General features: G+C 45.8%; 1 protein-coding gene across 1 annotated transcript in view; it reads left to right on the forward strand.

Moving 5' to 3' along the window:
* The window catches only part of LOC120031201 (zinc finger protein ZFPM2-like), a 96,136-nt gene extending 72,975 nt beyond the window's left edge, over positions 1–23,161 (forward strand). The window contains exons 4-6 of the mRNA XM_038976840.1: positions 17,821–18,027; positions 18,830–19,054; positions 19,579–23,161. Of these exons, the coding sequence (XP_038832768.1) occupies positions 17,821–18,027; positions 18,830–19,054; positions 19,579–22,136 (2,990 nt within the window). The 3' untranslated portion in view covers positions 22,137–23,161. The remainder of the gene's footprint in view (positions 1–17,820; positions 18,028–18,829; positions 19,055–19,578) is intronic.
* The last annotated feature ends 3,511 nt before the right edge of the window (positions 23,162–26,672 follow it).

Genomic DNA, 26,672 nt, shown 5'->3' on the forward strand with positions numbered 1-26,672 from the left:
ATGATTTGGCTGCTACTGTAGGCACATGCATTTTCAAAGGTACATGACACATGACATGCAGCCCTGTCGGTAATTCTCAAAAATAGGTTTAGGATTTATGCCAGTATTCAATTTCAGTACATGTATTGTTTGTTTGTTTCCAGTACACATACAGTACACATTAAAGGAGACAGACATACAGTTGCCAAGCCCAAAGGTCTTCCTTCATTTAGAATAAAATGTATATTTTAAAGGGTCTAAAAAATGCATACATTATCCATAAATTAAATAAAAACATTTTATATTTATATATCATATTTTTTTGTTTTAGCATGTGCAAAAGAAGGTTGCAGGTGTCGCCCCCTTATTGAAAGGCTCTTTATGATGTTAATGACTTGTTAGCGTAATTTACAGCCTCCACCATCAGCCATGAGAAGTTCACAGACCCGCTGTTAAATAGGAGTCAATGCTATGGCATCGTTTCAAGAGCTCCCAAACAGGACGGCAGGACGATAACGAACCGGTGATGTGGCCTGATGATGGCTGCCTATGACCACGGATAGGCGGGAATTATTACAAAGACAATTTAAATGGTGAAAGGATAAGGAATGAATCATCTGGACAGCATATCAAATGTTAACTCTAGCACACCACTGCATGCTATTTACTCATGCAGTGGTAATAAACTGTGCTTATTTAAAAGATAGACGGAGGAGAAATCTGGGGACAGTAAATTGTGCATGCATGTTTATTCCTCTCTATCAGTATACAGAGGGTTTCTAGTCTGAGACTCACCGTCACAGGCACCTGTATTTTATGGCTACAGTGTCTTTGTGATATCACTAGGCTTATTTATGATATGGTGCTGCAGCTGTCATGTATGTTTCATTAGTATCAGTAGTATTTGTGTGGATGGTACTGGTAGTGGACTTTGTTTTCTATTTTCTTAGTAACCTTATTATTAGTTCAGCAGCTAGTGTTAAATTTGAGGGTACTTGTGGCTTTTGTGATAGAGGCACCACATTTCACACACAACTTGGACAAGTCCTTAGAAGCTATAGTGTCGTTGCAGATTTTTTATATTACCCCCTGGCGGCCATTTTCAATATGGCAGCCAACCAGCTCCATGGGGCCATATTAGACAGGTGTCACATGGCCATATCCACATAAATAATTGGTACATAAAGGCCAATGATGGTTTAAAATCATCAAAGTGGTCTGGAGAACATCATAAAACATCCAAAATATGCCATATATATGTATTTTAAATTTCTGTAGCAGAAAGTGGTGAAAATGTGCCCAAAAAACGACCCAAATGACTTATATACTTTCGTCCTCATTTTCAGTATTTAGGCCTACTGGCGCTTGTTTGTAATGTTATGTATAAATGTCTATGAATTATTTTGTTTTTGAATAGAGGAAAGATCTGGCTGGTTATCCCATTGTTCTCTATGGAGTCTCGGAGCCTCACAAGGTTAAACGTTCCAACATTCCAACTTTTTTCCCCCGGGAATAAAAAGCCATTCCAACAGAGGGAGTTTCATCTCCTTAGCCCCCGCGAACGAACGACTGCTAATCTTTAACCTCCGCTATAACGTTTCCATTCCGCTTCCTCCGACTCCAGACATATTTGCTCTCCCTTGCTGGCTGTGTCCCGTTAAGATTTAAACAGCAAACATAAAATACAGAAGATAACCTGTGCCGGCTTTGGAGAGACTTGACTCCCAACATTATTTTAAAGACCAGATCTGAGAGCTCCACCGCGTCAGTCGGGTGCGATTATCTTCTGTGATCCCTCTCCGACGCAACCAAAGTCATTCATCTGCCGATCCCTCCACCCTCCTCACCCCCTCCCGCACCCTCCCACCTCCCCCTTTGCATAGGCAGGGCCCTAATCATGTCTCCGTCGTGTGTCAGGATCTGTGGATGAGCAAGGCCTAAAGATGGGAACAGCTCTGTAAACATGGCCAGGCAGCAGGGAGCTTCCGTCTCCCCCACTACGTTCTGAATAAGCAAACATGGAAAGATGTAAGGATTTTGTCAGGCCCAACTCTGTAGTATAGGCTCAGAGTTCTTTTATTTCCAGCGGTTTCCAGGGGCGCTGCCGCCTGCCTATGGGATATTGTTCTTAGCTTATGAAGTGCTGCGTCTTGTTATAAGCTGTGTGCTTTTGTCAATAGTATTACAATATGGAGCTTCTGAATCATTTTTATATATATATATGTATATATATTTTTTTTACACAATGGTCTCGTGCAATGATATATTTTCAAGAGAGATAGATGGGCTGGCTTGTGTTTAACCCATGGAGGTCGTGTGTGTGTGTGTGTGTGTGTGTGTGTGTGTGTGTGTGTGTGTGTGTGTGTGTGTGTGTGTGTGTGTGTGTGTGTGTGTGTGTGTGTGTGTGTGTGTGTGTGTGTGTGTGTGTGTGTGTGTGTGTGTGTGTTGGTTATGTTTTTATTGACATTTCTTTTGTTGTCGTCGGCCTTTGTTTTCTCCCCCACTTAACCTAGATAAACACCATCAAATCATCTCATAGAATTCATATTGTTATACAGCTATATAAACCAAATGTCTTTTGACCCCTCTATTGTCATGTCAACTTTCCTGTCGGGAACTGATTAAGAACTATCATGACCAATCCAGTAAATCTAGACGTGGACGGTGTATTCCATAATAAACAGGCCAATATAATTGGCTCTATCAAATGGGATGTATATTAACAACAGTCGGCTGTGCTCACCCCTATCAGGATTCTATTATAGAGCCTGCTCCCTCCCCTTGTTTTGATACAGCACTAATTTAAAGACCCATCTTAATTGACTTATTTTTTCCGCATGCCTGTCGGAGCTTGTGCTGTGCATGCACAGAGTGCAATAAGAGTCTTGTTCCTTTATTGGGCCACACACAATGTACTAAGTTCAATTTTACCATTCATAATGAATGCAGTCTCGCCATTCAAATGCAGCCATAAGCACACAGAAGATAAGAATTTAATTAAATGTAGATTAAAACCAAACAGGAAAACACACTCACTGATAATTTTTTATCACGTCCCCTGGTCATATCCCCCTCATACTTTCGACTGACTTGTTCTTCCTTGGGCTACAGCTTTTCAGCTTGCCAAAAGTGGCGAAACACCTCACACATCTCGCTGTGGCGCTGTGAGATTGTGTAAAATGCAAAACGAAGGGGCGGTCACACGATTAATCAGAATTCTCATGTCGGGGGAGGATTGGGGGGTAAGGGGGAGGAAGGGGGAGAGACAGAGGTGGAGGGAAGGAATTAGTTGCCTCATCCCCAAATTTGCATCATTTTTTCCAAAGGACAATCCCAGCACTGTAGGCAAGGGGAATCATATCTCTCTTCACAGGAAGGAACAATCACAATATTGCCACAATATTGAAATAAATGTCACCTTCACATCCTATCAAATTGTTCATACTTGCTAAACATGATGTTAGCTAGCTAGAGAGTAGTGCTTTGCAAGCATGCCTGATCAGTAAGAGCTATTTTAGGTTCCATCCACAGCCTCTACAGACTACTAGGCTTCACACCGCAGGCTGCAGCATGGTCACCTCAGGCTTAAGTGTGTTTAATGTTTTAACTGCAGTGTGATATAGGAGAGCTGGAGAAGAGTCAGTTGAAAATGTAGAGAGACATAACATATTATAAGCCTTATTATAAGGACATTATAAAGGTTAATGAATGCCTATAACAAGTTATAAAGCATTATACCTAAGTAAAGTGTTACTGAACTACAGTATCCTCTGTCCAATGACATACCATTAAACAAAATAGCATAAAGGATCACACCTTTACGTGGGCTTCTATATTGTTGCTCTAAAGTCTTACAGTTGTTGTCCTCTTTTGTAATTGTGAACTGGTATTTTCTAGGTTGGAATCTATTGTATCTATTGTATTTTTTCACACCATATTTGCAAGGATTCATGTTATACCTGTCATATGTAAATAGTGTATTTAAATCATGATAGTTTCAATGCTTTATTATTTCATGAATAGTTCTGCAGGTGAACTTTTTGTTTTCTACAGAAAACTAAAGTAATCACACATCGTCTGGTGCGTTTTCATGTACAGTAGGAGCATATTGTTCTTGCATCCATCTTCCCTCAAAGTTTCAAAAAGGTGTTCTCACAGATAGAGTACCTGTATGCAGCTTGAAAGTGATGTACTTATTTTCAACAGGTTCAAAGACCCGTTTGTTATTATCAGAGCCAGTCACTTTTCATTTTAGTCTTTTTAACAAACACTTGAAAACTAAAATGATTCTTAACATCTCACACTTTTCAGAGAGGAGAGGAAAGAAGTGGAAAATTGTGGTTAATATAGTTTTCATTTAGCTTCAGAGCTTGAGTTATTCTCACACTTTAAAATGGAGTGTTTTGTTTAAGCAGCAGTAGCTGAGAGAGTGAGAGAGAGAGTGTGGCTGGTCTATTGGCTCAAACTGGCATTGGACAATAGTGGCACAGCCACCTCACTCCTGCCATCCCTGCCACTACCGCGGCTGCCTGTTCGCCTGCCTGCCCGCCTGCCTGCCCGCCCGCCTGCCTGCCCGCCCGCCTGCTTGCCCGCCTGCTTGCCCGCCTGCCTGCCCGCCTGCATGCCCGCCTGCTTACGCGCCTGCCTGCCTGCTCGCCTGCCTGCCTGCTCGCCTGCCTGCCTGCTCGCCTGCCCGCCCGCCTGCCTGCCCGCCCGCCTGCATGCCCGCCTGCCTGCTCGCCCGCCTGCCTGCTCGCCCGCCTGCCCGCCCGCCTGCCTGCCTGCCCGCCTGCCTGCCTGCCCGCCTGCCCGCCCGCCTGCCTGCCCACCCGCCTGCCCGCCCGCCTGCCCGCCTGCCCGCCCGCCTGCATGCCCGCCTGCTTACGCGCCTGCCTGCCTGCCTGCTCGCCTGCCGGCCTGCTCGCCTGCCCGCCCGCCTGCCTGCCCGCCCGCCTGCATGCCCGCATGCCTGCTCGCCCGCCTGCCTGCTCGCCCGCCTGCCCGCCCGCCTGCCTGCCTGCCCGCCTGCCTGCCTGCCCGCCTGCCCGCCCGCCTGCCTGCCCACCCGCCTGCCCGCCCGCCTGCCCGCCTGCCCGCCCGCCTGCCTGCCCGCCCGCCCGCCCGCCTGCCTTCCCCGCCTGCTCGCCTGCCTGCCTGCCTGCCTGCCCGCCCGCCTGCCTGCCTGCTCGCCTGCCCGCCCGCTTGCCTGCCCGCCCGCCTGCTCGCCCGCCTGCCTGCTCGCCCGCCTGCCTGCCCGCCCGCCTGCCTGCCTGCCCGCCTGCCTGCCCGCCTGCCCGCCCGCCTGCCCGCCCGCTTGCCCGCCCGCCTGCCCGCCTGCCCGCCCGCCTGCATGCCCGCCTGCCCGCCCGCCTGCCCGCCCGCCTGCCCGCCCGCCTGCCCGCCCGCCTGCCCGCCCGCCTGCATGCCCGCCTGCCTGCTCGCCCTCCTGCTCGCCCGCCTGCATGCCCGCCTGCCTGCTCGCCCTCCTGCTCGCCCGCCTGCCTGCCCGCCCGCCTGCCTGCCCGCCTGCCTGCCTGCCTGCTTGCCCGCCTGCCTGCTTGCCCGCCTGCCTGCCTGCCCGCCTGCCCGCCTGCATGCCCGCCTGCCTGCTCGCCCTCCTGCCTGCCCGCCTGCCTGCTCGCCCTCCTGCTCGCCTGCCTGCCTGCTTGCCCGCCTGCCTGCCTGCCCGCCTGCCTGCCTGCCCGCCGTGCTGGTGGCGTATCTCAGTTCCACTCTATTACCCTCACGCAAGCGATTGGCCTTTTCTGTGGGGAAAAGAGCAATATCCTGTCTCAGTCTGTTTGATCAAGTGCTAAACCCTTGTGATCAATAGAGGGACAGATGTCGGCTCCAGATGGCTGCGTGGCGATACCTGGGGCAGTGAGGGGCCTTGCCAGGACGACAGAATGGCAACGAGGAAGGGCCAGCGGCTGCTGCTCCCATTGCACCAGCCACCGAGACCACAATGTGACAAACGCAATTAGGCCTTTTAGCTACAGATTATTTATTTCTCCTGCAAACTGACAGAAAATGTAATTAGCGTGTAGTTTAAGCAATATGTAGAATTACAGGGGTGCAGAGGCAGAGGGCATGTTAGAGTGGGATGGAGGGAGCTATGGTGGCTGTTGTGGTGGTGGGCGCCTGGACTCAGGAGGCTGTTCTCATTCAGTCTGTGTTCACTGTCTGTCTTTCTGTCTGTTGCTGGGCTCTGTGAACAACAGCATGCACAATCCCACTCTGTTTTTCTTTCAGGTTGAACTGAAACCTTTTCAGCACACAGTGTATCCGTATAGATTAGTTTGCTCATCAAGTTAATGTAGGCCACAACTTTGAAAATTCCGGTTCCATTCTCACCCAGATCAGATCAATAATGTCCCAACATTCCAAAATGGTTGACAGCCTAGGCAGGTGCATCTCTCATCTCCTCCTCTCATCCATCTCTAAAAAATACTGCTATCCCCAGAAGGCCCAAATAGACCTTTCCAAAAAGGAGAGTGGCCCATTTTAAACGGTGTTAGGGCATTTGCATTAGGGCTGGCGTCCATGTGCCAGGCAGGCCATGTGGTGCGTGGTGGCGCGGGGACAGAGCCATGTTGGAGTAGCTACTGAGGCGCTGCGTCCTTGTGTCTCTCTCCCAGTCCCTGGCCCTCCCTTTGGAGCTCCGCCGTTCACCTGCTCCCCTGCTCCCTCCCCGAGAAGCATGATCGGAAGGGGGACGTGAGCCACCGGGCCACAGCTGGGGTTCTGGGACAGCTTTGCTTAGTTGGCTCTGCCCGGGTGGTGGTGGTGGTGGTGGTGCTCAACACAGCAGCGGCCTGTCACAGGGACCTCCACGTCCCATTAACACATAGCCTGGTCAGGACAGAGAGCCAGGCCCCCAGCGCCACCCTGCTTACCAGCAGGGCCCCAGTAAACACATGTCGCCTGGCCGCAACCAGGACCCGGCCCGGGAAGAGGAGAGAACACTGCACAGTTAGACCTGGGAGGATAGCACTTTATTTATTTTTTTATTTATTTTTTATTTTTTTTATTTTTTTTGGGGTGGATCAGCTTAATATTGCGGAAAGAATGTTGCTTCCAATGTAATTGTCTGCATCATTTCCAATCCCCCATATTTTTTGGGGTAAATATATATATCCATACACGCATGCATACATATATACATATATACATACACATACCTATATAGACATACATACTTTTTTAAAGAATATACCTTTATTATTATTCCCCGCAACCCTACCACCGCTCCCCCAATTGGAGTAAACTAATAAACACTTCTGCTTTTACCTTCAATTTATACATCTTATACCTATTTTACAGACACAGACTACTTTATAATAGTTCTCTCTTGTTTGTTCTTAGTCCTTCCTCTATTTCTGTTGTCCATCCAATTTTATTTCCACTTGTAACTGTGCTATTTCACAAAAGCTCCGCACCTATACACATTTCACAGATCCCGTATGCCCTACATTGTTTATCTTGTTATTAGTCCCACCCTTCAGTTCCACTCAACCCTTCCCATCTATCTTCCAACATCATCCATTTCGGATTTTTATTTGCCATATATTTTTCAACTGTGCTGTGATGCTTCACAAAAGATTTGAACCTTCCTATTCTCATAGCTTCTACAGATTGTAAATTAAAAATAAACATTTTTGCTAAAATAATTATTATATTATTGATTGATTGACTATGGCTTTTCAAATCCCCCAGTATTGCTATCTGTAGCGTTAGTTCTAGGCAAATGTTGCAATTCTTCAGCCATTCCTGGACCTGTGACCAAAAACGAGCTACATATGGACAATACCAAAATAAATGATCTAATGACTCTGCCTCCTCACAACAGAATCTGCAGAGCTGGGAAGATTGTATACCCCATATATATAACATTCTATTAGTTGCAAGAATTTTGTACAGTAATTTAAATTGAAAAATTCGAAGTTTTGAATCCGGCGTTGTTTTGCGTATCAATTCATAAACCATGTGCCATGGAATGGGTACATCGAAAATCTCTTCCCAACTATTTTGCAATTTATATGGCACAGCTGTCAGTTTTTTGGTCCTTAAATGAAATTGGTATATGTTTTTATTTATCACACTTTTCTTTAACCATTTATGTTCTTTAATACAGGGCCGACATACAAGTTCCTTACTTTTTTCCCCTTCTACTTGCCTCTTCCATTTTTGTGGTAATGCTGCAATTAATTGGTTGTAATTTTGGGTAGAGCAGACATTTCCATATGTCTGTGTTAGCTGCATGTGTGACATAACTCCACCAGTCCTATTTATGATATCATTCACAAAAATTATACCTTTTTTAAACATTTCTTCGATAAATACAGTTTTTTTATCAATTACTATATTTGAATTTAACCACAATATTTGTTGTACTATTTGTTCCGTCCTTTCAGGTGGATTAAACTGAAATTGCAACCAACTTTCTAAGGCTTGTTTAAAAAATAAGGATATTTTGGAGATTATTTCCTTTTCAAACAACCGAAAGTGAGCAGGTGTAATCTGAATAAAGGGAAAAAGGCCCTTCTTGAACATAGGATGAGACATTCGTACCAATTTACTAGAGAACCAGTTTGTATTTAAGTATAACTTTTGTATGACTGATGCCTTTAGTGAGAGGTCTAATGCTTTAATATTTAATAATTTCTGCCCTCCGAATTCATATTCGTTATATAAATAGGCCCTTTTAATTTTATCTGGCTTGCCGTTCCAAATAAAATGGAATATTTTTTGTTCATATAATTTAAAAAGCAGGTCACTAGGTGTAGGCAAAACCATAAGCAAATAGGTAAACTGTGATATGACTAAAGAGTTAATCAGGGTGATTTTTCCACAAATAGACAAGTATTTTCCTTTCCATGGTAGCAAGATCTTATCTATTTTTGCTAACTTTCTATAAAAATTTATTGGAGTGAGATCATTTCTTTCTTTTGGGATTTTTATACCGAGTATGTCCACATCTCCGTCAGACCATTTAATTGGTAAACTACATGGCAATATAAAATGTGTATTTTTTAGTGATCCAATACGTAATATGGTACATTTATCATAATTTGGTTTTAATCCAGAGAGGATAGCAAAGGTATCTAGATCCTCTATGAGGCCGTGGAGAGACTCTAGTTGTGGTTTTAAAAGAAAACATGAATCATCAGCGTACAATGACACCTTAGTTTTTAAGCCACGGATTTCTAATCCATTAATATTAATGTTTGATCTAATTTTAACAGCTAACATTTCGATGGCAATAATAAATAGATATGCCGATAGTGGACAACCTTGTTTTACTCCTCTAGATAGTTTAAAACTTTCTGAGATGTAGCCATTATTTACTATTTTACACCTAGGGTTACTATACATAATTTTAACCCATTTTATAAGAGATTCCCCAAAATTGAAATATTCTAGGCATTTATATATAAACTCCAGTCGTACTTTATCAAAAGCCTTTTCAAAATCAGCTATGAAAACCAGACCTGGTGTCCCCGATATTTCATAGTGTTCTATTGTTTCCAGTACTTGCCTTATATTATCTCCAATGTATCGTCCATGTAAAAAACCTGTCTGATTAGGATGAATAATATCTGACAAAACTTTTTTTATTCTATGCGCCAAGCATTTTGCTAGGATTTTTGCATCACAACACTGAAGTGTAAGAGGTCTCCAATTTTTTAATTGGACTGGATCTTTATATATACCACTTGGGTCCTGTTTCAGTAATAACGATATCAGACCTTCTTGTTGCGTGTCTGATAATCTACCATTTATATAGGAGTGGTTAAAACAAGCTAAGGAGGATAGCACTTAAATCTATTCATTAAAACACTTTCCTCGTTGTGCACCACACTTTAAATGTGTTGGTTAGAACATTTAGCCTAAGTCCGTAAGGGTTTTAGCATTATTTAATGGAATTTGTAATGTTATTACCTAGAAATAGAATATAAAAGTGACACCCATGAGAATCTAAAAGTAATTTTGAAATGTGTGCCGAGTTAGTGTTCGTAGTGTAGTGTTCAGAAAAACTTTTCATTTCCTAGAGAGGGATATAATGTATTATCAGAATTACAGAAAGTGTTTGTTTGTGTCATTTTGAGATTGTTATATTCATTACATTTTTTGAATACATTTCACAGCAGTCTCTTATCATATTTGGCTCTCATATTTGTCATTTATAATTTTTATATATATAACAATAAAATTTATATTGTTTATATCTCACTGCACCAATTCATTTAAATAAATAGTATTTTTATATCAATTGTAATCAAAGAAATGTAGCATCGTTTAACGTCTTTTCAATTCCCTCATCATATCTCAGTTCTAATAGACCTATAAAAACTTGGCATATTCATTCACATTTAGATCTCTCTATGTCTGTCTCTCTCTCTCTCTCTCTCTCTCTCTCTCTCTCTCTCTCTCTCTCTCTCTCTCTCTCTCTCTCTCTCTCTCTCTGTCCCTCTCTCTGTCCCTCTCTCTGTCCCTCTCTCTCTCTCTCTGTCCCTCTCTCTCTCTGTCCCCCTCTCTCTCTCTCTCTCTCTCTCTCTCTCTCTCTCTCTCTCTCTCTCTCTCTCTCTCTCTCTCTCTCTCTCTCTCTCTCTCTCTCTCTCTCTCTCTGTCCCTCTCTCTCTCTCGCTCTCTCTCTGTCCCTCTCTCTCTCTGTCCCTCTCTCTCTGTCCCTCTCTCTCTCTGTCCCTCTCTCTCTCTCTCTCTCTCTCTCTCTCTCTCTGTCCCTCTCTCTCTCTCTCTCTATGTCCCTCTCTCTCTCTCTCTCTCTCTCTCTCTCTCTCTCTGTCCCTCTCTCTCTCTCTGTCCCTCTCTCTCTCTCTCTCTCTCTATGTCCCTCTCTCTCTCTCTGTCCCTCTCTCTCTCTCTCTCTCTCTCTCTCTCTCTCTCTCTCTCTGTCCCTCTCTCTCTCTCTCTGTCCCTCTCTCTCTATGTCCCTCTCTCTCTCTCTCTCTCTCTCTGTCCCTTTCTCTCTCTCTATGTCCCTCTCTCTCTCTCTCTCTCTCTGTCCCTTTCTCTCTCTCTCTGTCCCTCTCTCTCTCTCTCTCTCTCTCTCTCTCTCTCTCTCTCTGTCCCTCTCTCTCTCTCTCTCTCTCTCTCTCTCTCTATGTCCCTCTCTCTCTTTCTCTCTCTCTCTCTCTCTCTCTCTATGTCCCTCCCTCTCTCTCTCTCTCTCTTTCTCTCTCTCTCTCTCTCTCTCTCTCTCTCTCTCTCTCTCTCTCTCTCTCTCTCTCTCTCTCTCTGTCTCTCTCTGTCCCTCTCTCTCTCTGTCCCTCTCTCTCTCTCTCTGTCCCCCTCTCTCTCTCTCTCTCTCTCTCTATCTGTCCCTCTCTCTCTCTCTCTCTGTCCCTCTCTCTCTCTGTCCCTCTCTCTCTCTCTCTCTCTCTCTCTCTCTCTCTCTCTCTCTCTCTCTCTCTCTCTCTGTCCCTCTCTCTCTCTCGCTCTCTCTCTGTCCCTCTCTCTCTCTGTCCCTCTCTCTCTGTCCCTCTCTCTCTCTGTCCCTCTCTCTCTCTCTCTCTCTCTCTCTCTCTCTCTCTCTCTCTCTCTCTCTCTCTCTCTCTCTCTCTCTCTCTCAGTGATATTACCTGACAAACAGGCACTTGCCAAAATCATTTTCACTGTGCAATGAAACAGATTCAATGCGTCTCCAGAGATTTGCTAAAGAAATATAATTTAATTATAAAAGGAAGCATCTCATTTCTACACTATGCAAAATCATCCACTCAATCAGATCATTGCCGGAAACTAGGAATTTTTAAACAGATTTTCTTTGTTCCAGAACTCGGAATTGAATATCTGTTGAATATCTGTTAAATGAAATAATATGATTATTCTGAGATGTGTTGTAGTTTAGTGTCTTTGTAGCTGGTATGAATGTGTACCAGTGGGATTCTGTATGATACTCTCCTGGGAACCCAGGTTTAATTTGTGGACTCTGACCCCTTTGCCATTTGCTCAAGGCCATCCATGAGCTTTCAGTGTTGGCTATCATCTACAAAACACTTGATGTTAAAATGAGTCTGTACAATGTAGTGTTGGTGGGCTTTGGGTTAGGAGTGTCAGACAAACGAGGCAGGATAAATACATATTTATTCAACGATGCTTTTTTAAACGAGTGGTCTTGTCAATAGAATACATTATGTTATGCCTCAAACAATGTGTATTTGCTGCACAAAATTGACGCCTAGGCTATTAGTATTTTCACAAACGTGATGACAGGTACAACAGATCGATAACCGTCATAATACCTTAGATATGTTGAATATCATCACCATATACATTGTCTCAGAACAACTTGTTTTCACTGTAGAAACAGAGTAAATGAAGGTTATAAGAGTGCTTCACATTCTGTACCTTCTTGAACGTATGGACGGAGTCTGTCAGTCTGACATGCTGCCGTGTTTAGGGTGTCTATGCATCAACATGATATCATACATACTGTAGCAAACTTCCTCTGGGTGCGGAGTTGCGCTTTAGCATGAGAAGAGCGCCTTCTAGTGGTGGCCAGAATACTATCATCAGAATGGAAGGCGGAGGTAAGAGAGCGGGGAATAAGAGGATTCAAATCTATGTTATAATGTTATAGTCCTCTAACTGCAGTTTATTCCACACAACAGTTTATTCCCTGCAGCAATAGGATTGTTTGACCAATTAGTGACTTTTCATATTCACTCTGCAATGGGAAGTCTCACTCAGCTTTCTCTCGGCCTGTCTGTGCTGCTGTCTGGCTGTTGTCTTAACCTGATGGGTTGACAGCCTGCTGCCATATCACCATCCTGTCTGTTCAGAAACACTCTCAATATTTGCTGTTATTCATGAGAAGAGGAGTTTGTTTAGTTTTTCTGTAGCTATAGGCTGTTGTTAGTATGAGAATTGTCTTCTGTTAGTTCCATATATTAATAATGTAGACGTTGCACTGAATATGATTTATGTTTATAGTTTAGTGAACCATACTTGTGTGGTTAGTAGCCTTGGCGGAAACCTGAAGAATTGTGTTAGCTTCCTGAGATAATTTCTAGGCTTTAGCTCAGCGGGCTAACACAGTCTAGGTTAAGAGAACATTTAAACCCCGAACAAGTTAACAAACATGGCAGGCAGGCAGCTACTTGATATTCGTAGGTGCCAGGAGGCTTTCCCTGGTTAGCCGTCCGTTCAACAAGGAGAGTCTTGTCTGTTTTGGAGACAAGACCAGAGGTGTTTAATTACAAAAAGCACTGAGCCCTCCGGCTCTACAACCATCACTTCACAATTAAGACAGAGCAACAGTTAGCTGAGAGAGAGAGAGAGATTGGATAAGGGGTTGAAATAATCAGGCCATTTGCAAATCACCATCAAGCTCCTGGCAACAGCTCCCCAAGGAGATAGACCACATGGTTACAGTGTCCTGTCTCAAAAGTGTGCTGCAAATCCATAGAACACAATGTGGTTACTGCCAGAAGGTTACTGTATGTTTGCTAGAAGCCACCCTCAGCCCATAATGTGTAGTTGTGCTGCAGTGGGCCTGGCCTGTGTTGGAGACAGATGGGAGAGCTGATGTGCGTAACTATGCTTTTTACAGCAAACTATTAAAGAGTCGTGCTGTTTACACACAAACATTTGAATACCTGTCTGCAGGCCAGTTTAATTATGCAAACCCTTCTGTTATTTGTGTTGCTTTGTCGTCTCCTCCCAGCTCTCTCTCTCACTGCAACAAGGCTGGAAAGATTTCTTTGTGTTTCATTAAGATACGGACAGTGGTGTGGCGCAGGCAGGAGCAAATGTATTCCATTCTTCATAACCTCGAGTATCTTATACTGTCTGTTCCTCTCCACCACGGTGGCCCATGTTCACATTTACACTAGGGCAGCAGGTAGCCTAGTGGTTAAGCGCGTTGGGCCAGTAACCGAAAGGTTGCTGGTTTGAATCCCCAAGTCAACTAGGTGAAAAGTCTGTTGTTGTGCCCTTGAGCAAGGCACTTAATCCTATTTGCTCCCCCTGTAAATTGCTCTGGATAAGAATGACTAAAATGTAAATGTATAGCCCTCAGTTCCATTGTGTTTTTCCATTGTTCCCCTCTAATCAAGGACTGATTTAAACCTGGGATATCAGGTGGGTCCAATTATCAGGTAGAACAAAAGACCAGCAGGCTCCGGTCCCCGTGGGGTAAGAATTGAATACTCCTGCTGTATAGGCTACTTTACTGTACATCCATTGTCATTTAAAGTAATTTAAAGCTGAAGAAATGTAAAATGGCCTCTGAAGTCTGACTGAAATCTCTGGGGTTTGTAGTTGGGGAGGAGGGACATACAGTACAGTACGTGCGCCTTATTTCCCCTTACGATTCATTCTTTGATGTTTGATTAGTGAAAGTACTTACATATACAAAGCCCCCCCCCCCCCCCCCCCCCCCCCCCCCCCCTCGCTCACATCATTTTGTTTCTTGAATTCCGTCATATCTTCAACTACATGTTCAAATGCGGCATTCATCAAAGGAGAAGAGAAGGAATGGGCATTTAGCCAGCCGAGCCTCAGTCTCCGGCCCAATGTAGAGCTGGTGATTATTATATTGAGAGGGAGAGAGAGGAGGGGGGGCGAGAGTGAGAGAGGGGGGGGGGGGCGAGAGTGAGAGAGGGGAGGCGATAGAGAGAGAGGGGGGGAGGGGGAGAGAGGGAGAGGGGAAGAGAGAGAGAGAGGGGGAGAGAGAGAGAGAGAGAGGGGGAGAGAGAGAGAGAGAAAGAGAAAGGGGGGGGTGAGAGAGAGAGAAAGAGACGGGGGGTGAGAGAGAGAGAGAGAGAGAGAGAGAGAGAGAGAGAGAGAGAGAGAGAGAGAGAGAAAGAGACAGGGAGAGAGAGAGAGAGAGAGAGAGAGAGAGAGAGAGAGAGAGAGAGAGAGAGAGAGAGAGAGAGAGAGAGAGAGAGAGAGAGAGAGAGAGAGAGAGAATGTAGAAAGCAAAGCAGTGTTTTTAATTATCTGGACTAGGTACAGGATGCCGTTTTTTGATTGTTTTAATGAAGCAGCTGGCCTATTGTCTCTCCTTAATTCCTCTATTGTTTTTAGAATATGTCATAGTTCTTTATTCTTTTATCAGGTGCTCTGCAGGAGGATTCAGCACAATAGCGTTCATTCCAACTGCATTGGCCGCTGCACAAAGCCAGGCAGGCAGCTCATTGCAGAGAGCTAGCTCGCTAACAGGCAAAACAGTGCAAATCACACAAGCTGCTACTTTGTAGCCTTTTCCCCAGTTTTACTTGTGGGCTGTGCACTTTCAAAAAAGGCAAAAAGCGGCCAGTATGATGCAGATAAACTTTCATGAACTATTCACAAAATGATTTGCCTTTGCCGCCCCTCTCTCTGTACAGTAAGAGGTGTTTCCCAATCCTTGTCCTAGGAACCCTAAGGGGTGCACATTTGTGTGTGTCAGTGCTGGCCTAGAACAAATCCTTTGGTTCTCCATCAAGACCAAGCTTGGGAAGCAAAAACTGTGGTGTACAGTGATGCCCTGAGAGCAACATCTCAGTGGATCTCCTGAGCTTCCATCTATGTGTATGTCCCAAATCCACCCTATTCCCTATTTAGTGCACTACTTATGACAGTATTCTGAGTCAGTATTCTGTGTTTTAGAACACTACCCCAGCATTCTCACAGACGACAGATGGGTGTCTGTAGTTTGGCTGGCTGAAGGAGTCACATTACTGTGCATATTACATAGTAGGTTATGAGTACTAACAATCATTAGCAATTAGCAGTGGAAGGCTTGCAGTAATTCAGAGCATCTTTAACTGAAATTGTATTCAAAGACAGTGAAAATGTAGACAAGTCAGTCGTGAGTTCAGTATCAGGGTATTTTTCTCCATTCTCTTTGTTAACCGAGAACCTGAGAAGTGGAATCTCTACCAATTGAAACTTTTGGTGGCGAGTAGTGACCATCTGCCCCCCACCTCCCCCCCATGGTGGCTGCTCGCTGGCAGTTACTATCTACCTTGATGGTAACTCTGTCTGACGGCAGAGGAGTTTTGTTACTTTAATTAAGAGATAAAAATTCAAAGGGCCTCTCCAGGCTGTGTGGTGAGAGAGAATCAAAACCAGCGCTCAAGTGGAGGGACCTGAAGTGTGTCTCTCATCACGGGAGATTGTCCAGCAGATAGGCACTGTGCTTTAAAGGAGCTAGTGCTGCCTGCTGCCTGCCACTCACACACATGGATGCACACACACACACACAGCTTTCCTTGCACACAGAAATGGGACTTTAAAAGATGGCATATTTTACTACAGCTTGCTTCACTCCTATGACACATTTGTAATAGTGTTTAATTTCCAGTGCTGTTTGACATAAATGTAATGAAAAGGTTGGGAAATGTGTTAATGGGAGTAGCGAGGTCATGACCAGCGTCAGGTGGGAGGTGGAATGCCGTGGAAGGTGTACCAGAGAGGAGTGATACATCCTCAGATTGGTGTGGAAGTTAGGCGTCATAACAATCATTCCATCATGTCATTTCATAGTAACTACAGCAGTTATTCTTCAGTTTTCCTCCCTGGGTTGGGAGAGCCTCACTTGAAAACCTTAACCCTGTCTACACTGACCTTTAAAACCAGTGATGTATACGTTTTGTGTAAACATTTGTAATCAGTGTCTCTCTAAAGTGTGGAGGATGGATCTATGAGTGGGGTGCAGTTAGTCTTCTGTTCTACCCTTCATACCTCTCCCCTCTCTTCTGCAACGCCCCTTATTTCCACAACAGCTGGACTCAAATTACAGGTCCTCTCTCATCCTGACGCTGCTCTGTCGGAGTGTTTGCACATCTTTGAAAGCTAACAGAGTGCCCTAATTAATTGTCCAGCTTTTCTCTGAAACAATGTCCTAATTCTGCCATTTAGCGTGAGCGTATCATCGTTTGTTGTTATCGCCCCAGACAGATTTTTGTAAATAGTCATATTAAAAACTTTAATCTCTTCAAGGGAAAATGAAGTACAGCTGAAAAGCCTGTCATGTGCAGGAGATAAATATTATCTAAGCTAAAAACCTTCCTCTACCCCTTCCTCCCCTTCCTCTCCTTCCTCTACCCCTTCCTCCTCTTCCTTAACCCCTTCCTCCCCTTCCTCCTCTTCCTCCCCTTCCTCTACCCCTTCCTCCCCTTCCTCTACCCCTTCCTCCCCTTCCTCCTCTTCCTCTACCCCTTCCTCCCCTTCCTCTACCCCTTCCTCCCCTTCCTCCTCTTCCTCTACCCCTTCCTCCCCTTCCTCCTCTTCCTCTACCCCTTCCTCCCCTTCCTCTACCCCTTCCTCCCCTTCCTCTACCCCTTCCTCCCCTTCCTCTACCCCTTCCTCCCCTTCCTCTACCCCTTCCTCCCCTTCCTCTCTCTCTCTCCCATCCTAACTTAATGAATATTTTCATAAGATTTCACTGGAATGTTTAATCCCTAAACACAAAAATCTAATAGTGTGTAGAGGACCTGCTTCAGGTTATACTATATTACTGAAGTGTACAGTATAGCTCCAATGCAGAGACCTACTAGAATTTACCCCAATGAGTAGGACATTTCTTACTGATACTTTAACCAAAGTATGACATTGTGATTTTACACTTTAGTCATTATATAGTCATTATTATTAAGTCCTTATAACATTTCCCTCTGGATGGAATTCCATACCCTCTGGACATCAGAGTTAGGAGTATAGTCAAACCACTCAGGGTGAAACATCAATAATAATATTATATAATACTGTCCCCAGTGGGAATCAAACCCATCAACTAAGCCACACAGGCTAACACTACCATGCTCTACCAACAGAGTCACACAGGATAAAACAATCTTTTTCAGCATGTCCCTCTTCTGTCTGTTCCAGGTGGCCAGCTGTGGTGTACCACCACTAAGAACATCATGGGGGGCGAGGAACTAGTGGCGTTCGCCGTGGACTTTGACTCCCGTCTACAGGCCATCAACCACATGTCTCTGAGCGAGGGGATGTACCCGGCCAGACTGCTGGACACCATCCACCTCCTGCCTCAGCAGGCTGCCATGGCCTCCATACTGCCCACCGCCATCGTCAACAGTGAGTTACAATACACTCCATGGCTAGTCTGTACTGTAGTCTCACCTAGGGCTGTGTTTCAAATGGACTCTATTCCCTATGTAGTCCACTACTTTAGGCCAAAACTTTAAGTTGTGCACTATAGGAAAGAGGGTGCAGACTCTGGACAAAGGTATTGCACTATATAGGGAATAGGGTGCCGTTTTGGACATAGCCCTAAATGTCTGTCTGTCCATCTGTCTATGGGCTGTAGATTAACCCAGATGAGTCTGTGTTAAGAGCGGTTGAGATAAGAGCTGTCGACCTTCAGTTTGGGTTCACATAAACACAGGCGAGCCTCCCACTAACCTGTTAATTGCGAAATACAAGCTTCATGCAAATAGTGCATTTGTTTACTTAATAAGGGCTATCTGGGTTCAGCTCGACAGGGAGGCTGCTCTGCTGCAGGCAGATGGTCCAGTGTTTCAGTTGCCCTTGAGAAAGGGCACCAGCCTAGTGGTATCAACACAGTCCTATCACAGGCTTGGGTATTACAGGGTTTCTCCTGGCTTTGGGTATCAAATCAGAGCTATAAAGAGAAAGAAACCTGTGTGTGTTGTGTGTGCACGAACTCTACACTGAAGTTCTACTGTGACAATCTACCCTGACGTTCTACTGTGACATTCTACCCTGACGTTCTACTGTGACATTCTACCCTGACGTTTTACTGTGACATTCTAACCTGACGTTCTACTGTGACATTCTACCCTGACGTTCTACTGTGACATTCTACCCTGACGTTGTACCCTGACGCTCTGCACTGTGCTTTACCCTCTCTCTCCAGAGGACATCTTCCCATGTAAGGCGTGTGGGATCTGGTACCGCAGTGAGAGGAACCTGCAGGCCCACCTGATGTACTACTGCAGTGGCAGGCAGAGGGAGCCAGAGAGCCAAGGGGAGGAGAACGACAACGGACCCCACCAGACACCCAGCATCTGCCCCTTCCCACAGTGCAACAAGAGCTTCACCAGCGCCAGGGCCCTGGAAATGCACCTGAGCACGCACAGCGGTGAGTAGAGATGCCCTGCTAGTACTATTAGTATAGTAGTTGGCTTCTACTGTAGTAATACTAGTAAAGTACTGTAAAGTAGACGAAATGTAGATACATTTTAGCTTTCATTTAGTTGTAAGTATCTCACCATTGAGTGATGTTGACATGATATGTGCTTATCATTAAACGTAATCCTATGTATTATTTAATTACGTTGAGTAGTACAGAACAGTATAACTTTAATATTTTAGTATTCGGTTTTGTAATGAAAAGTATTGCTTGACAATAAGACAATGTCAGTTTCACATTAGTCAGGTAAAATAATTGGAAAAGTGAACTACTACTCTTAGCTCCATAAATATACACATCCCCCTGTCAGCTTAAGCAGTTGACAGTTTAGCTTTCAGCCCAACCAGAAATCAGGAGGGTTGGGAGTAAGCTTGGCATAATGCATCAGGTTTTGATCGTAGCCGTAGTTAACATTAAGGCAGAGTGGGAAGGCGACGAGGAATCTCAATAGTGTCCTTTTATCTCCCTAACAGGTGTCAAAATGGAAGAGACGCTCCCCCCTGGCACCAGCTTGAAATGCACAATCTGTAACTACACGGCGGATTCTCTTATTACATTCCAACATCACATCCTCTCTCACCTGTCACAGGCAGCCTTCAGATGCAATCACTGCCATATCAGCTTTCAGAACCACAGGGAACTCTTGCAGCATCAGGACTTACACAGCCACCATGGCCACGGCGGTGGCAGCAAACTTCACAGGGAGAGCGACAGCGAGCACTCCCCCAGGGGAGCGGAGGAAGCCCTGCAGCAGGCGGCGGCCCGCGTCGAGCTGGCCAACCGGAAGGAAGCCCTACAGAGTCCCAAAGGATCCCTCAGCAAGGACGCCACCACTGACAGCGAGCTGGAGAAGGCTGAGAAAAAGCCCATGCTGTCAGGGTTGAAGGGGGACGGTGGCCATCCGGGCAGTAAGGCCAGCTTCTCCTACACCCGGATCAAGTCTGAGCCCTCCAGCCCCCGCTTGGCCTCCTCTCCCGTTCAGCATAACATGGGCCCCACCTACCCCATGGGGCCCTTCCTGTCCCAGTTCGCTTTCTCCCAGGACATTTCTGTCGTCCCGCAGGCTTCTGAGATTCTGGCTAAAATGTCAGAGCTGGTGCACCGGAGGCTACGCCACGGAGGGAACACTGTCTACCCTCCGGTGATCTACAGCCCCCTCATCCCCAAAGGGGCCACGTGTTTCGAATGCAATATCACCTTCAACAACCTGGAAAACTACCTGGTCCACAAAAAGCACTACTGTAACAGTCGTTGGCAGCACATGACCAAGTCGCCTGACTTCTCCAGCATCTCAGACAAGGCCGTGAGCCCCAACAGCGGCCACAGCTCAGTCAGTATGCTCACCGGATGCCACCCGTCTGAGGTCACCGACAGCCACCTGATGCAGTCGGCCTGTTTGTCAGTCAACTCTCAAAGTGTTCTGGACATGATCAATGCAGGAGGGGCAGTGAAAGGCCCTGGCCCAGAGAAGGAGCTCCCGGGGCAGGTGAAGAAGGTCTCCACCACCCCGACCGGGATGGAGGAGAGGCTGAACGGGAAGCAGCAGGCGGTGGAGGGGAAGAGCCCCACTGACACGCCTCTGGTGGAGACTGACGTCAACGACCCCAACCAGACTTCCTGTGCGGCCTGCAATATCACCTTTAGCCGCCACGAGACCTACATGGTCCACAAGCAGTACTATTGTGCTACGCGTCATGACCCCCCCATGAAACGCATGTCCGCCAACAAGGTTCCGTCCATGCAGAGGACCATGAGGACCCGCAAGCGCAGGAAGATGTACGAGATGTGTCTCCCAGACCAGGACCCAAGAGGACCCTCCATTGGGCAGCCAGGGTTCCTGGGGGTCCCTCCTATGGCGAACCCCTGTACGTCCCAGGAGGCGGTGGAGAGCCTGGCCGACCGCTTTCACCCTCGCTGTGACGTCTTCCCAGGAATGGTCCCCAAACACCTGGAGGCTTCCCTCACCGTCACTAAGTCTATCATGGCCCCCAACAGTAATACCACTATGGACCAGCAGGAGCTGGACGCACCCATCGATCTCAGCAAAAAGTGCTCGCCGATCCCCAATGACAAGACATCGTCCAAGTCCCCCAAAAGACTGTTAGACTATCATGAATGTACAGTGTGCAAGATCAGTTTTAACAAAGTGGAGAACTACCTAGCGCATAAACAGAACTTTTGCCCTGTGACAACAGCCACAGCCACCCAGCAGCACGGTGGTGAGACTATGTTCCCAGACGTGGTGAAGAGTGAAGGCAGTAATCCTGCTGACGCCTACGATAAGAGCCCAGGGAAATGTGAGAAGAACGGCAATGATAAAATGATTGTGCAGAACGGGGGTGGAATGTTCCCCCCTCACATGGGCCCAGTGCCGGGTCTCAAGCCCTTCAGCGAGGCTCAGCTCACCCCGACTAAAGACGAGAACATGTTTCTGCCCCACTGCCTTTATCCCGGCGCAATAAAGAAGATGAAAGGTGCCGAGCAAATATCGCCCTACTTCGGGATAAAGCCGACCGATTACGTGGCCGGCGGGCTGGTCATGCAGGGAGAGAGAGAGGTGAGCAGCGAGCAGGAGCAGAGCACTAATGGAGGGGGACCAGAGACGGGGAGAGAGCAGCCTGCTGCCAACGGCTGCCCACTCCCCAGCAAAGAGCCACTGCCCCTGCTGCCCAAAAACAGGGGCATGGTGATAGTCAACGGCGGTCACAAGCCAGAGGAGCGCTCGGGATCGGGGCCCGTCCCACCCAACCAGGATAACCAATCCCACAATCCCCAGCAGCAAGACGGCCACCCCTCACCCACGTGGGGCGAGGAGAACCCGTCCGACTCCAACGAGAACGTGTCGCCCGCGTCCAAGTCTCCGACCGAGGAGACGGTGCCCACGGTGACAAAGGGTTTGAATGGGACGTCCCAGGCTCCGGGCAGCGGGAAGTACTGCCGCCTCTGTGACATCCAATTCAACAACCTATCAAACTTTATTACCCATAAGAAGTTTTACTGTTCGTCACATGCTGCGGAGCATGTGAAATAAACTAGTTCCTGTTTAGTTTTCCTGTCCCTTCCCACTCCCCTTTTTTCTGTTTGGGTACAGTCGTGTCTGGAATAATGCATCACTCACGCAGTTCTAAACGCTGCTTGTGGACAATCAAGAGAAGCTTCTTCTTTCATCATTTTAACACCTCATTGCAAATCATTGGTTAAAAAAGAAAAAATGAATCCAGAGTAATATTGGTGCCACTTTCACATTTATTTATTTTACAATCAGTATTAATAGTAGTGATCTTAATTTAAAATTCAAATGAAATTTATATCAGAGTTGTTTGTAATGTTATTGTATAGTCATTATTGTGTAGCACACATATTGTTTACACTGTAATGTAGGCTCAATGAAACGATAGAACACAAATGAGACGCATTTTAGACACAAAATAGCTACTGAAGCACTTGTCTATTCTTATTTGCTGTAACAGTTTTTGTATATGCCTAAATGTCATTTGCAGCTTTGCTATTCATGACTCTTGATTCTTGGCCTTAACCCTTTGGTGGGATAGCCAGGTACAATCCAGCTGCATCTTCTGTTTTGGCATACACTTGGCTTAGCATACGTATGTGGCTGTGTCCCTGTCTCTTTTCTTCAACTCAGACGTGGATGTTTTCAGGAGGATGGCAACATTCTTGTATAGTACTCATGTTTCTGTTTGGTGAACTACACTTTGGTCTCCCTTTTTAAAATGTGCTCTCGATGCAATACTTTGTAAATGAGGGAACATTACTGAAAGCAGTATTATGCGAGGGGTACTGCATTATATTATTTGGGGAAAAAATTGTACAAGAATTACATTTATTGCTGTTGATGATGGACAAGATGGGTTTGGAGGTTGATTGACGGGATACTGATGTAAAATAATCATTCCAATGTCCTAATTATGAGAGAAAAAAGTTTCTTAAAAAACGTTGTTGCTATGCATGTATATGGATGGAAGAAAATTCCAGAACTGTTGGAAATAATTTTTATTTTGATGTGGTGTCATAATTAAACTTAAATCCTCAGGATAATCCAATGATGTTTGGTCTTTTCTTTCAAAGCTACAACACAGTACCAGTGTAGTGGATGTGTACATTAGATATAAGGGACAGAGTGCTCTGTTCAATCTGCTTTGCGTAAATTCAGTTTTACAGCGTGAATCAAATTTAAAGTCAATGTTCCCGCTTCACGGTCAACACTGCATATGTCGGCTCAATCGGAAATTACTTTTACATCATCACGTTTACATTATATCATGGAATCTGTAACGCTGCAGTTTTACAGACTGAATAGATCCCAGAAAGATAGTAGAGTTAACACACAGATACAAATTCAGAAAACTTTATTTATTTACAAACATTAAGGCAAAACTGTCTGATATTTGTACTTGTAATAAAGTATACAAAAAAATCTATCGATTGAAACCGGTTTCATGTGTGGACATGCACATGTCAAATATATTCCAGTCAAAAATCATCCCTGAAAAAAAGAAACAAGGAACCTCTGTGACATGACTTCATCTTCCAGTTGTGAGTGTAGTTGAGACATTTGGCAGCAGAATCAGTGTGTCACTGGCACAGAATTCAAACCTTGAAATTAGAGCATATGAACTAGATGTCTTCTATAGATCTCTATGGTCATTGGCTCTGCTGTTTGGACTGCCGTTGGGACACCAGCTTCGACAGGTGTTTGCTAACAACAGACGGCCTCTTGTAGATCATCCTGCGGTCCCCTCCTTTAACATGGATCTGGTTGGCCGAGGGGTAAGTCTGCTCCAGTAACGTCTTCTGAAGCTGGGCCACCACCTGATATGGAAGCACATATAGTCAGTCAATGTTCATTTGAGTTAGAGTTTGAGGGCCCTGTGAGAAACAGTCAATATGCATCATCCCAATTCCATCCACCCCCTTTCTCCCCGAAGTGTGCACTGTACAGTAGTGCAGTCCCCCTGAACTAGAGCAGGTGTTGGCTAAGACGGCAGCAATGAATGGAGCATCACCTCGAGCTCCTACAAAACATTGCAGGTTTCTACTATTTCTAGTGTTTTTCTAAAATGTTCTTACTCAGTTTGTTTTGTGCATCACTTCATACCCCCCCCCCCCCCCCAAGTAGAACAGGAATATGAATCGCTGGGTAGTCACCGTCCACCCAACCTTCACAAATTCCCAGAGATAGCGAAACAATGGTCTAGATTATTCGGTGAGGCGCCGGGTTGCCTGGGAGTCCAATCAGAGAGCAGGAAATAAAGACACCGATGGAGAGGCAGACGTGGGGGGGGGGGGGGTCTTAATGACATTGAGACGCCTGGTGACCCGTCCTCCATTACCAAGCATACTACTCTCCAATGCTCAATCATTAGTGAATAAACTCAGAGCGAGGATCTCCTTCCAGAGGGAGTATGATTCTGCAACACACTCTGTTTTTCTGTGACCTGGCTTTCCTCTGGCATCCAAACAGATTATATACAACCAGCGTGTTTGACAGTTCATCGAGCGGATAGGAAGAGGGCTCTCTCTGGCAAGAACAAAGGCAGAGGGCTCTGTTTTATGACCAATAACAAGTAGTGCGGCAGGGAACACTTACAGAAACTTGCAAGCTTCTGCACTCACGACTTGGAATACTTGGTCATCAAATGTCCCTCTTTTTACCATCCAATAGAGTTTTCAGTTATTATCACTACTTCTATGTACATCCCGCCCTAAACTGACACCAAAAAATCTCTCAAAGATCTTCATTGGACCCTGAATAAACTGGAGACCAAGTACCCGGAGGCAGCGTTCATTGTCGTGGAGAACCGTGCTCCCGAAATACTATCAAGACATTGACTGTCCAACTAGCGGAGATTCTACGCTGTACCACTGCTACACACCTTTTCGACGCGGTTATAAGGCCATCTCCTGTCCTCCCTTTGGTAAATCTGACCATGACTCCATTTTGCTCTTCCCCACCTACAAACAAAGACTCAAGAGGAAAGTTCCGGTGGTCAGGTCTGTACAACACTGGTCTGACCAATCATAATCCATGCTTCAAGACTGTTGTGATCACGTGGACTGGAATATGTTCCGTTGCTGTTCAGCTCGGCCTTCAATACCATAGCGCCCTCTGAGCTCACAGCCCTGGGGCTTAACTTCTCCCTATGCAACTGGGTCCTGGACTTCCTGACAGGCCACCCCAAGGTGGTGAAGGTATGCAACATTACCTCCTCCACACTGATCCTCAACACGGGGGGCATCTTATTAGTCTCCTCCTGTACTCCCTGTATACCCACGACTGCGTGACCTCACACAGTTCCAACTCCATCATCAAGTTCGCTGATGACACGACAGTAGTAGGCCTGATTACCGACAAAGACGAGATGGCCTACAGGGAGGAGGTAGGCACTCTGACGGTGTGGTGCCAGGTAAACAACCCCTCCCTCAACCTCAGCAAAACAAAAGAGGTGATTGTGGACTTCAGGAGGAACCAAGCTGGGCACGCCTCCATTCTCATCAACGGTCCCATCAAGAAACCTCAGCCACCCGCGTGACGAATCAGACGAGGGCAGTACAGGAGCTTCATGGCTAAAACGAACATACTGGCCAATAGCTTCTAGCCCCAGACCATCAGGCTGCTGAATAGCCACCACTAGTCAGCTACCTGCTACCTTGAAAGTTCTAGGATTTTTTCAACCCTACCCATGAGTACACACTTCAGGGTGAAGATTGAGAGATGGATTTGGGCCAGCCACTAGACAGACTAATGGAGGGAGGAAGGTTGTACACTACTCACTTGGTTTAGAGGAGCAGGAATTTGCTCATCAAAAGAATCCCCAATAATCACACTCACAGAAGTCCTACTGGAGAGGGGTTTGAATTTGGAGATTTCCCTGAAAGATTATCAAAACATTACATACAAATCTCAAAATAAGTTTGCTTTTACACTTGTACATTTTGGATATACTGTAGAGCATATCCAAAATGATTGTGTGATGACAGCTTGATATCACATTCACATGTACTGTATGTTGGTCTCACCTGACTTGAGAAGCACTTTCATTCAGGAAGAAATGTTCATCTACAGCACTGCTCTGGTGGGCTGGGTTACTGAGGAGGTACTTCTGAGAACACAAAGACATATGATAACATTGGACCATGGCCTGAAACTAAATGTGTGTGTGCATTATAATCTTCACTTGTCTCTCTCCAACCGTTTCTCTTTCCCTACAATTGAAGCAAAATGACTCACTTGATGTCCTTATCTCCTTGGTAACTGTAGTATTTCAAAAGCTGAAATCTCTGTTGCTATCAAAAAGTGAGTTCCAGGAAATAGAAACAAGATATTTTCACAAACCATTCAGACTTTAACCTGGAACAGTTATCAATAGTCTCTCTTTCCTCTCTCTCTCTCTCTCTCCCCTCCCTCTCTCTCTCCCCTCCCTCTCTCCCTCTCTCCCTCTCTCCCTCTCTCTCCTCTCTCTCTCCCCTCTCTCTCTCCCCTCTCTCTCTCCCCTCTCTCTCTCCCCTCTCTCTCTCCCCTCTCTCTCACCTCTCTCTCTCCCCTCTC

The sequence above is a fragment of the Salvelinus namaycush genome, chromosome 37 (assembly GCF_016432855.1).
Source record: "Salvelinus namaycush isolate Seneca chromosome 37, SaNama_1.0, whole genome shotgun sequence".
Taxonomy (NCBI): Eukaryota; Metazoa; Chordata; class Actinopteri; order Salmoniformes; family Salmonidae; genus Salvelinus; species Salvelinus namaycush.